At 30.5% G+C, this 13,425-nt stretch overlaps 1 protein-coding gene across 2 annotated transcripts in view; it reads right to left on the minus strand.

The window, feature by feature from the left end:
- Positions 1-13,425, minus strand: part of LOC145311772 (sodium channel protein Nach-like) — a 69,304-nt gene continuing 55,879 nt past the window's right edge. For both annotated transcript variants that reach the window (XM_080150759.1, XM_080150758.1), the window contains exons 23-30: positions 11,035-11,137; positions 10,660-10,735; positions 7,773-7,863; positions 5,976-6,060; positions 5,234-5,332; positions 4,802-4,860; positions 1,318-1,365; positions 1-570 (exon numbers count right to left, since the gene is read on the minus strand). In XM_080150759.1, coding sequence (XP_080006885.1) covers positions 1,324-1,365; positions 4,802-4,860; positions 5,234-5,332; positions 5,976-6,060; positions 7,773-7,863; positions 10,660-10,735; positions 11,035-11,137 — 555 coding nt within the window. In that variant the 3' untranslated portion in view covers positions 1-570; positions 1,318-1,323. The remainder of the gene's footprint in view (positions 571-1,317; positions 1,366-4,801; positions 4,861-5,233; positions 5,333-5,975; positions 6,061-7,772; positions 7,864-10,659; positions 10,736-11,034; positions 11,138-13,425) is intronic.

A 13,425-nucleotide genomic window follows, 5' to 3' on the forward strand; every position in this document is an offset into this window, starting at 1 on the left:
CTTGTAGAATTTACTGTTATAATTTTTTTTACAAAAATAAAGGCATTAAATGTTTTAACTTTTGTAATCACAACATTCTAAAAACGGCGCAAAGAGTTCTCATTTTGTGAATAAAAAGATATCTTATACCTTTTACATGTCGGGGTGATGTTGGATTCTATTGGCATAAACACCCGATCATAAGATTATCTTGGACCATAAATCATCCTTTTCTTCTCAATTTCTGCAATTTCATACATTAGCAAAATTTCAATTCATCAAATTTTCACTCAATAAGTGTCTTTCTTAAACATAAGCTTTATCTTAATGATATACAGTGTTAACTGGTATCTTTTATCAAATTTTCACTATAATATTTCACTTATAACCTGTCGAAAGTTTTAATATAACCATGTTATTATGATTCAAGTTAAATTTTTAATTGGTTTTTAAATTTTCACATAATTTGTAAATTTATATAGTTTAGAATTGTTCTTCAATTAATTGTTGTTTTTGTTTAGCTTGATTGGGCAGAAGGGAGGCAAGGTTTTCACCATATGAAAACGGGGAGATGAAAACAGCTCCTGGGGCCCTGGACCATTAGATTTTATAACTGGAATCCAAAACATCAATTTTGATTTTCTATCAATAATTGAAGGATAATAGGATAAGTTTTAACATTATTTGTATAATGTAATTTTTCATTATGTTAGAAATGTCTCCTTTTAAAAAGAGTATAATAGACGAAAAATAAAATTGAAAGCACAACATAATCTAAATTAGCCTCCATAATAAACTAAAAGGGTTAATCTATAATACAAAGTAAAACGATGTTTGTCTGTCTGTCTGTACGTCCGTCCGCCTGACCCTTAAGAACTCGGTAATTACTGAACCGATCAGATTATACCCTTCAGGGAATATACCTACTAATCCTGTGGTGGTTTTAGGCTATTTTCTTGAGGGGTGGAACACCCCCAACCCCCCCAAAAATAAAAAATCCCCCCAATTTTTTTTTTTTAGTTACCTATAGGTACCTATTTTGTCCCCCATTTTTTTTGTTTATGGGGAAGTTCACATAAAACTACATGGCAGCATCACCGGTAGTACTTTTAATTACCTTTTTTTTAATTACCTCTTGAGGCAAAGCCCCTAGAGGCTAGAGGCGAAGCCGATAGTATAAAATAAAATATTATTGCAATTTTACAAGATATTTAAATGAAAGTATTTTTTTAAAATCTGTTTAAATTGCCTATAGTAACGTATTTGGTTGAGGGGCATATCATAGTTAAAGAGTAGCTGCGCTAGTAAACTATTGGATCCATTTTTATAATTTCCATTCCTGGCTCAGATCACCCTCTCCTCACTGAATGTAAAGGTTGTTGAATCCTGAAAATAAATTAATATTAGTTCAGATTATAAGCTGGGAAAAATGGACTGCAACTTTTCTTGCTAATATCAAGGACATTTTAAGGTTAGGGAGATGTAAGTATGTCTTTATGTAAGTGTTTTGTAGTTGTCTTGTCGTTTAATAACCTTTTATTTACAGATTTTTGTAATAATATTCTATTAAAAAGTGATCCCTTTGGCGATTAGGTACGATTTTGCAGCAGTAGCATCTCAGCAACTATAACCAAATTTTTTTTTTAAAATTACTAAAATCTAGTATAAGAATACTATTTTGAATTATTTTGAATATTCAAAGCGTTGATACTCTGTAACTGTTTTATTTTCATAACTTCGTATTCATGAAAGTTGTCATTCTGTTTTTAATGTCTGATTTGGTTGGAATTGATACATCAAAAACGAATATTTCTAGACAGTTAATCTTTCTTAAGACTTCTATATTTGAAATTTAATATATTTAAAAGGGTTTTATTTTTTATATTTTTAAAATGGAGTATTTTGTCTACCTGATTTTCCCTATTGAATGTATGTATGTAATGCTTGTATTAAAGGACGCCTGCAAGAACTCCCACGCTTTAACTGCTGAAAGACTGCCACAAGTAGACCCAATACCCCAAATTTGAAGCCTTCAGCTTCAATAACAAGAAAGTTCTAGGCATTTCAAAATAGCATTTTATGTACATTGATATTTTGAAAGATTTCCAATGCTCATAAAAGAAAAAACAATATTAAATTACGTCGCCTAGACACAAAATTATAACCTTATCTTTGTCAGAAACTTAGATTACCGGTAACTGATTACATTTTTACATTAAATACACCACATTTTATAGTCAAAATCTATGAAAAAAATCGATTTAAATTGCATTTTTAAACAAAAATCATAGCGGACACAAAGGGGGAAACTTATACAAGCTCAGCTGTGATTGGTTGTTAAGCTGATTCAGCCTTCTGATTGGCTACAGTACACTCGGTACAATGCAAGTTAAACTTAATTTTTTTTAATGATTTTGACTATAAAAATGGGTATTTTTATTGTAAAAATATAATTAGTTACGGGCAACCTAAATTTATGACAAAAATAAGCTTATAATTTTGTTTCTAGGCCACGTAGTTTAATTTCAAAATTTCTAACATTAGCATTGAATTTCTTTCAAAATTTCCATTGTATATAAAATGTCAATTTAAAATGCCTAGAACTTTTTTGTTATAGAAGCTAAAGGCTTCAAATTTGGGGTAATGGGTCTAATTGTGGCAGTCTTTCAGCAGTCAAAGCGTGGTATTTCTTGCAGGCTTCCTTTAAGCAAGAGGTATAGAAATGTTAAAATGTTTAGATTCTTTTTTGCTAAGATGGACTGTTTTTGTTAAATGTTTCCTTTACAAGGGAGCATCCAGCATCTAACTTTCTTGGTGCGTCGGTCTGTCGGTCATGCTACAAAAGATATTATCTTTTTCTTAAAGGTTTCGTGATTTTGTGTTGTTCAATAATCCCTTTTTGGTTCTCTTTTTTTGTAAGCATCTGTTCAGCTTGTTTATTTGTAAGATTCATATAAAAAACAATTACCTATAAAAAAGTAAATTTGCTCTTGCAGTATTAAACTTAGAATTTAATAGTGTAAGTAAGATTTTGAAAGATTAGGTTTTAACAATTTTGAATCTAATAAAGTAATAAGTATTAAATATATTGAAAAGAGGAGAGTACGTCATATTTTTCATTCATTCTAATAACAAAATGACATTTATAATTCCTTTTTGTTTCTGCAAAAATGGATATATATTATGGATAGATAGATAAATAGATAGATGGATGGATATATCTAACTGAAAGTGCAAATGTCAGAATAATGGTTGGAGGATTTTCATTTCCGGTTTCTAAGAGTCTTCACGGCCATTTTTCTTCTTACAAAGATAATTCTTTTTTTGTTGAAAGTGTAAAACATATGTATGTTTATTTTGGTACCCACGGATCCAGGTTGGTTGCAGTATAGAAACCAGAACGTAAAAGAAAATAATTCCGAGCTTTGAGAACAAAAAACAGAAAGTCAATTCAGAAAAATATTTTTTTCTAAAATTGTAAATAAACATCAACCAAAAATTTTAAAATATAGACTATAACTTTAAAGACTTTATGATAAATAATTTTTCAGATTTTTTATGGTCTGGTTTATTGCCTCCATTATGGTGCAATCCACAGGCACCCAAAATATACATTTTCTTAAGTATTTTTTGTGGCGTGCAAAAAAGCTTTTACAATGCTATAATAATTTTTTTATTTGGGTTTCCCTGTGGAAATCTAAAAAGTAAGTTTATCATATTTGAGTAATCATTTTTCTTATCTTCAAAATCGAATCAAATGATTTTCTAGAAGACACATATTTGATTAGATGTATTTTCTTAATTTTGTATCAAAAAGAAAATTCAAAAAGGAAATGAAAAACATGATAAACTATTGAATTACAGTTTTCTTAAAATAAATGAACAAAATATTTCTGAATGAGAGTACTTTTTTGTAGTGAAGCCTCCCAATAAGTCAGTCTTTTTATTTTAAAATATAAACTGACGCATTATGATTATTTGTGTAATTGTAAAACGATCGATACATCCGTTTTTAAGATTTTAGCGGACACAAATACAGACAGAGAGATATCCTTTTAATTGAGTCTATATATAATTGTCCTTTTCTCAAATTTGTACATTTCTTACATGAGTCTATCAATAGAATATAATAGTAAAGCTATCAATAATAAGATAAAAGGATAAAAAGATTATTGGCACAAGGTCCAAAATATGAAGAAAACTTTTCTTCTTTTTTTATATGTTAAAAATATGTCTTAGCTTTTTGAATCTTTTAAAGATTTTAAGACTGCGTACAGTAAACGCGCGGTTTCTTCAGTTGTGCCGTACACGTGCATAATTAAGAGTAAGACATACACTTTTAGAGTATTACAGTTTGCAAAGTTTGGTTAAACATTCTCAGACTTTGCATCCAGCCGTTCAGTCGTGAACAGCCTTTAAGGTTAGAGTAAACAACTTTTCTATTTGTATTACCGACTTGATTTGTATTAAAGAAAGAAGAAAATGATAATATACTTTTTGTGTTCAGTGTAATCTTATTGCTTAATGTTGGTCTTAATGGTGATTATAACTAATTTATTGTGGTTCTAACATTAAAAGGTTTGTGTCTATTTATAGCAATGCATTTTCTCTAGAAATGGTTATTTGATTTGTTTTAATAGTTCTCTAATTATTATTACAATTCACATTAAATACAAGTTTTTATTGCTACCAGAAGTATATTTGTCTTGGGGTTAAAATATTAAATACACACAAATTTTATATGAGTAATGACACAATTTAATCATGACAGACCGCCAGGCCAACACAAAAAGAAAGAATTAAATATTTAATGAATGTTTACCTGTTTTGGAAGTCTTGGATAATATGAATGGGCGGGACAGTTGCCATTTCGAAGCTCAGCCTAGTAGATGGATTAAATAACAACCTTTCTATTTTGTTTTAATAACCTTTTTTTAGATGCTTTTAAAATATATATAGATAGATAAAAAGACTAGAACTATAGTTCATTAGAACTAAAATTGTGGCAGGCAGTTTTCCCTAAATTGCTCAAAGACCACAAACAAACTTTTTAAAGAAAATAAACTTTTTAATGCTTATTTTAGGTTAGGTTAGAGAAGCCAATAGGATATACCACAAAGAGTAGGATCCCGCTGGGCATTGAAATAATTAAAGGGGGGTGGAAGATCGATTGTTAATAAATTTGGACACCTTTTATATTCAATGAAATAATAAAATTTAGGCAAATTTGTTTTAAAATTATTTTTAATTCATTCCTGATAAGTGCTATCAATGCTGTTGCTCCCGCCGCCCCCTCCACCCAGACAACCGGACACTCCTCCCCCAGATGACCGGAAGAATGAGGACTCATTACCTGTATATTTCATTGTCATACATTATACAAACTTAAAAGTGCCTTTTTATCAAACCAAATAAGACTTTGATAATGAGGGAACTTTGTTTTATTTAAAGACATTCATTTTTTTTGTAAGATTCTAATTTTCTGGCGAAACAAAATTAAGATAATTACAATCATTACACAACAAGATTAAAATATAAATTTAGTTTCTACTTATTGAACAAAATACAACCAGGTATCTTCAGGGATAAGACAATGTATGATAAATTGATATGATAATAAATGACGAAGATTAAGACTCTATTAGTTTAGAACGAACAAATATAAGCTAAACATCTTAGGGACTAGAGGCGAATTCTTAAAAAAAAAATTTGGCTCACTAAAAACAGTTTGCCCCACTAAAATCAGTGAGGCTCACTAAAAATTTAGAGGGTATAATTTTGCCCCACTAAAATTTAAGTGAGGCAAAAGTTATTTTAAAAATTCTACTTAGATGTCGCACAGTTAAATCTGCATAACAAGACGTTCCTTTACGCCCATAAGATATAATTGAAATAACTGTCTTATTTTTTAGTTCCGTCTATATTTGAGTTTATCGTAACTTTCTCTGATAAACCCTTTGACATATATTTTTGGAGTTATTTTATTATGACAATGCCTGAATGATGATTCATGCTGGTGCTGCCATTATGTAGCTGGCAAGCTGTCTCATGCGGGTTCTGGATCAGGCCACCATATTCATCCTGCACACAAAACATTTTCTCAATTTTAAAATTCTAGCTATTTTTCATTTTGGGTAAGCAGAAAATTATAGTTATTTAACTATACATGCTGTTCATATCATACCCTCCCCCCTGATTTTAAGGGGGGGGGGGTGATTTTTTAGCCCCCAGCTGGCTGTTTTAGAAAGGTGTATAGGAAAAGTTTAAAAGAATGTAGGGGGTACTCATCAAGAGTGGTGAATACTCCCTCCTTACTTTTACCAGGTATATGGACAAATAACCCCTTTATCATATACTAGCGGCTTCGCCCCTAGCCTCTAGGGGCTTTGCCCCTAGAGGTGATAAAAAAAATTAGGGCGAAATTCGTACAAGGAAATCTTCAACAATAAAAAAATGGGGGGGATTTTTTTGTTTTTGGGGGGGTTTGGGTTGTCCCACCCCCCAAGAAAATAGCCTCAAACCACCACAGGACCAGTAGGTATATTCCCTGAAGAGTAGAATCCAATCGGTTTAGTGGTTACCGAGATCTTAAGGGACGGACAGACGGAAGGACAGGCGGACAGACATCATTCTACTTTGTATTATAGATTACAACATATATATTCTTCTTAAGATTTAATTTTCCTGTTCAATATTCTTTAAATTACATCATCTTCTTTAGACGTTTGCTTCAGATTAATGAATGGAATATCCACTGTAAAATTAACAAATTTCTTTAAAAATTTTATTGTGAAGTTTGTATTTCCCCAAGTTATGAAAACAATTAAATTATAAAATTTTTAATTTAGGAATTTAGATAAAATTGAAACATAAACGAAACACCTGAAACCTAAAACCAATCTAATAAAAAAAACATGTTTATTATAAAAGTAAGATTTAGAATAAATTTAATTTAAAGTTTTTTTTATATTTTTTTTACAGTGTATGCATTTTTACGCTAACCAGATGAATTTCAAGATAAAAGGGAATATTAAAACAATGATAAAGAACAAAGGAATATGAATATGGAACACCTTTTTTTCTTAGCATAGATTCTCTATAATAATTGTACAGGTTATAGTTTTGTGAATGTCCAAGGTCTCAGCTATTGCCCTTGTTTAAAGCAGTTGACTAGATATGAATACGAATGCGCTGAAGTTTATGATTCAAAAATAATATGTCTTTTTAAAGTTTGTTGAAGCTCAGTTCATACCAAATCAAAAAATTAACATTATAACTTCGAGACCGTTTAAAATCTGCTGGAATAGAAACATTTCTGAGCCATACATAAAAATCACGTATCGGTATATAAACAAATTGGGGCAAACAAAATTGAAATAATACTTATTAAAAAAATGCGTATAATTCCATATTTCTTAGTTTTATTCGTATACAAATTTCAGTAAAAAAAATATCTGACATTATTATCAAAATTCCTTATTGATAAACAATATATGAACACAGGTCCACATGTTTTTACCACGTTGTTTTTTACATGGAAACACAAAATAGAAATATTGAAAATACCTAAGGTTTTCATGTTTTTTTTGCAGAAATGTTCTAGAAAAAATTATGATCTTAGGAGCCTTGCGAAGTTTTTATATAAACTGATAAAGTGAATTGATAAGGAGAAGAGAAAGAAGCAATAAAAAGATAACAATCCTCATTTAAAAAACCTGTATAGAACCAAACCAAAGCTTTAATAAAAAAGACAATTTAAACTTTTTAAAAAATTTTATTCGAATGATCTTTACCTTTCTCCTAGTGCCATTTGAAGTGAGTATCCCCTTCTCTAAATCTTCTCTGCTGCAGGAACGCAATTTTACAGCCTGATTCTTGTAATCCCTGAAAGTTTAAACAAGAATGATTAATATTTATTTAAATTTTAAAATATTTACCCCTAATGTGTAAATATACTTTGCTAAGAAGTTTGTTTAAAAAATAAAGGTACTAAGAAAGAGAGGTAATGTCTGATTGAGCCAATAAATGAATCGCATCGGAGCATACATGAAATCTCATTGGTTGAATTAATCTGAAGTTTTCTAGTTTTTTCATTAGAGTTTACTAGAGCTGTTCTTTCAACTTTTACTCGAATCAAGTCCATCACATGAAGTACTGCCTTCATATTGTTGTTTCACATCTATGTTTTATCTGTGCATTAATAATAAATATGCTTCATCTATTGTCATCGTTGTAAAATAATAAAAATCCCTTTATGAATTTAAGTTAATAAAATTATATTTTTTTCTTGAGTTTCTATTAAAACAAAAAAAAATAATATCTCGGACTTCAAATGTACATGATTTATAATCTTTAATTCGTAATTCGTATCTATTATAAACATTTAAAATACATAAATTCATAATTTGTTTGATGTTTACCTCGAAATAAATTATATAAAAATAAAATAACAACAAATAGCAATACAACAGTACGTTCGTTACGTTTTCAACAGGACCTAGCGTTGTACTGTGTATACACTGTACACACATGTGTAAGAGGAAAGGGCATATTTTTTTCATTTTGTTCATATAAAGAGTCAGCTGTAAATAGTCGCATTTCTTAAGATAAAGCTTTTCTCATGTAAATTATATCGTGTTAAAATTTATTTTCTAGTATAGTGTAAAGCATATTACAAATCCTTTAATAAGTTAGCTATGAGTTGTTGAATTCCTTAATATAAAGTTAGCTTTCTAGAAATTATATATTTTAAAGTTTTTTGTCAGGTGGAGGAGTTCCTTTGTCAGATTTACGAAAAAGGGGTTCACACTATAGTTCTTCTCTCCTATTTCTATTGTTTTAAAGCGCCTATTGTCCCTAAAGATCATAGTTTTTATTCTTATATCAACATTAGAGTAAAACACTAGAGGGAGAAAGGGTTAAATAACTGTATCTCCCCATCGCAATCGTCTTGTGCAACCTTCCTATTGGATCATTGAAAATCAACCAATGGTATCGCTTATATTAACACAGCTAAGTAGCAGAAAATTATTTAGAAGCAGACGAAGGAGGCCTTTGAAAAATGAAGGCAGGTAGTTGTCTGTATATACATCTATACTATAGATCTGTTATATCAACCCTGCAGGGCCTATAGCTATCCCTATCTCTCCGTGGTTACCTAGTACTATTATATAACCTGACCTAAAGTAGAATTAATAAACAAACGAAAAATGTCCCCAACCCCTTATTTCATTTTCTTCTTGAACTCGACTAGGAACTTTGTGGAAAACCACCTTTACTCTTTTTTTATTGAAATCGATATTGTTAAGAACATAATTATCCTTGCTATTTCATTTTATTTGTACTTTGGTATAAATATTATATTTGTTCAATAAAAAAGGGAAAACAAAGATAGGTAGAAAAAATATCAATCTAATTTACCAATTTGGATTGCATTATTTCCAGGAACCCAGGAATGTGAAAAAATGAGTTTCCCAAAATTGTTTACAAAATTGACTTTGGTATTTTAAGAACATAAGGAGAAACATTGAAATTAAAAGTAATATAAATCCTCTGTCAACCTTTTTTATCTTCCAAGGATTTTAGTAAAAAATTTATTGGAGGAAGTTACATCCTCTTTTTCTTTAATCCCAGAATTTTTCACATTATTTATTGCTAATTTTTATCATATGACAGTAAAAAATGGTATTTTTTGTATTCTTAGTTTTCTTATTCTATAAATAGTGCAAAAACATTTAAAAAACCCTTTATAGAAAGCAGAGCAAAATCTTTCCAGAAGTTTTTCTTTTTGACAGACAGACGGACAGAAGCAAAGTAAATACATACATCAAAATATGTAATTGTAATAAACATTTGGTGTAAAAGTTTTATAGGTATTGATTTTTTCATAAAAAAAGCTTTTCCTCCAAAATTTTTTATGTAATAAGATTTAAATTTTGTACTGAACTTAATTGATTAAAAAACTTTTTAATCTAACAAATATGCTAAAGGATATTTATATATTAAAAAGATCACGATCAAGAGAAATCTACATAAGTAAATACATATTTTTATCTGCGTGATAATGGTAGACCTTGCAGATTCTTCTAGAATACCTCAATAAGTTTTTGCTTTAGTTTGGTAAACTTATCTTAATTTAGCTACAAGTTTCTTTCAGGTTATCTGTGTATTCAAGGACGATTGCATAAAAAAAAGACAAATGAAAAGTTTTAACTTTTATATATAGTTAGTATTTGAACTATTAGAGGTTAGGATGAATAAGTTAGGAATCTATCCTCAAAGTAAAGTACCATGATGCTTTTTTGTCTATATGCATGTTCACAAATATCTCACAAACGTATGTTCTCGTTTTGTGTCTTTAAAGATTTGCAGTTTTCAGCGGACAGTAAAAGTAAAACTCATAAGATTAATTCTAATTTTGGTAGTTCCGAGGGGCAGAAGGCAATGGCTAACCAAACTGTGATAAATTTTACGATTTTAATTTTATTATTTGTGGAAATTTGTCTGTATTACGATGCTATGTTTGAGTTTTACGCATGGCTAAAAACCGGTTCTAATCCAGCAGATAGAATCGGTTTCAAAGCCATTATAGAAAAGCGAATCCACACATTGCATTTTGTAATTTGGTTTAAATGACTGTATGTATCATCTTCTATTTATTATTTGAATGTGAAACCTTACCTAACTCTTTTCTTCCTACAGCACAGTGGAGAGAAAAGTCCAAACATACAATGGTACAAAATCTCAGCCGCAGACACTAAAATAAAATACATATTTTAATAATAATAATATTTATATATAATCCTGAGAAATTTAAATTTCTAGGCGCATTGCCGTTGTGTTCTTTTTATTGCGCCTTTTAATTGGAAAAGACATTCCTGCTTCTTCTACATTTATTATCATGCCCCTAGTATAAAATCAGATGATAACACTTTTAACGTCTTCAGTCAAAAAGCAAGATGGTATTCGAGCAATTGTCGCAGTGTAAAAGTAGCACACCTATCATACTGCAGATAGTTAGAAAAATATAGATAATTTAGTATTGACCTATCTTACCTAAAGAGAAGCCCATGCAAAGTCCCAGTAGACCTCCAGAGTTAGCAATATAGGCTGTCTTCGTGATCTTTTCATCCTTCATAAATCTCTTTGCATACGGGTCCTGAAATTAAGAATATGTGTAACAAGGCTTTCGTCTATATATCACAGATAAAAGTATATGTGGATCGTTTCTCCAATGCGTTGACGAATTTACACTTGTTTTATACATACACATTTCTAGACAGAAATTATATACATACTATTGAGAAAATCTATGATTTGAAAAATATTGAGAGTAAGAGGAAACAAGGATTTTGGTATTTTTTTAGGAATGTAGGGATAAGTAATTTCGCAAAACAAGCCAAAGGTTTAACCTATGTAGGAATATTGAATATATCAAAGACTAGTTGTGTGTGATAGGGGGGGGGGGGGGGGGGGGGTGTAAATTCACAATATTTAAGGAAGGAATGCCTTCCCCCTTTTCCACTATCTACAGGTTTTACACATATATCATTGTGTTCGCTAATTTACAAGAAGTATATTGATTACCCTAATAAAATGTTTTAAATTAATGAAGTTAAGAAAATTTTCTATACAACTAACCTATCCATGTTTCCATTTTATTAGGCAGTAACATGTAAGTTAATTTTCATGATAATGTATCTATAAAAGTTTTTCTGCAGTGCTGCGATCACTGATAGGGATAAATACTTCAAATTAAAATTTTTTTCATTATTTAGTATTTTTTTAAACCAACGTTGTGATTATGAGAATCGAAGCAACTAACAAAGCTTATAGAAATAAGATGTACAAAAGCACCCAATTTTATCGGGAACCCCTTCCTTCACAAAAATATTACTACTACATTTATTCTTAAAATTGGATTCATTTATTGTTCATTGCCGTAATTTATTATTCCTGGGAATATTTATGTTCTTGTATTGACCTCTATAAGGAACATACGCAGTAGCAAATATGCATAATTTATAACACAGATTATGATCAATAATATTTTATCATTTGTTCTTTTGTAGCAAAGCTACTCTTGAACTCGCTTTGTTTGCTTGTCTTTTCACAGAGTGAAATATGATATACTCAGGCAAGGAGGAGACAATTGACAGTATATTATACTGGCACCCATAGTTTTATAAACATCGTGACGCATTTGTTGCCTTAACTTTAAGTAATTTAATTTTGATTGGTTGGTGCTTACAAGAAGTTAACTTTTAAACCAATACAATTTCTATCTTTAGAAGAAGTATATTGTTTATCATCATTCATGAAGTTAAGAGTTAATACTCTATAGGGGGGCTTGGTGTCGATTCGGGTATTAGACCTCTCTCCACGCACCTTGAAACATACTCCGACATACTCCGCTTATGATTGCAGTGTAAAGCGTACATTCGCCCATCAGACAACCAACTCCCTGAGATGCACGACCTTAGTATGAGAAGTAACAACTGTGCATGGTAACGTTTGCGCCTGTTTTGGGCCAAAGCATTCTCCCCACTCTAATTATTTATGAAATTACGTCGCGCATCTGACATATTAACAGTAGAAACCATTTTTACGTCTTTAGTTATGACGCGGTGTCAGACCGAGATTCGAACCTATCACCTTCCCGACGACGAGCGGATGCGCTACGTGTTGACTGTTGAGCCACGGTCGCGGGTTTTCATTCAGGATGTTCATCAATTTTCGAATTAAAATTGATTGGTGAGTGTGGCTATGAATGAGGGTGGCTGATTCTACCTTCAAGCAGTCCAGCAGTTGAATCTATGCTTTTACTTGTCTTTTATTGAGTATTTCAGAGTTACAGCAGCTAAAAAACTGCTAAAGGGTGTTAAAGCACCCTTTCCTCGAATTTAAATGGAAGGCTACCAATTTATTTTGTCCTTTTCCTGTATTCACATTAACACAGACCGGCAGTTGAATTAAATAATTTGATGTATGTATGTGAGTGTAATGTGTATTATTGCATGTAATCAAGGCTCAATAGTTAAATCTTATTCAATAGTGTCCAAACAAATAGGGTAATCTTTCAGTTGACGTTATAGCAAATCTTTCAAATTCAAATGTAATATTAGTTATTTATCGCATCGTATTATAGACAGCGTTCCGCGGATCCACGGATAGTAAAATGAAAGAAATTTAAGAGATAAATAGTTATAATCCTGACAATATTCATCAATGGTATTGAACCACACTGAAAACTCATGTATCGTATAGAAATACAGACAATTTTCAAAACAAAAAATAAGATATAAATTTAATCTCTATTTTGAGCCTTTATCTTCTTTGGCCCAACCAAACAGGTATAAATGTTGCATACGTTATCTTATTATACACAGAAAACTGTCTAAAATAAGATATGGAGAATAACTATTTTAGATATTAGTGAAATATTAA

Source organism: Acartia tonsa, chromosome 2 (genome assembly GCF_053477335.1).
Source record: "Acartia tonsa isolate MP-2025a chromosome 2, ASM5347733v1, whole genome shotgun sequence".
Taxonomy (NCBI): Eukaryota; Metazoa; Arthropoda; class Copepoda; order Calanoida; family Acartiidae; genus Acartia; species Acartia tonsa.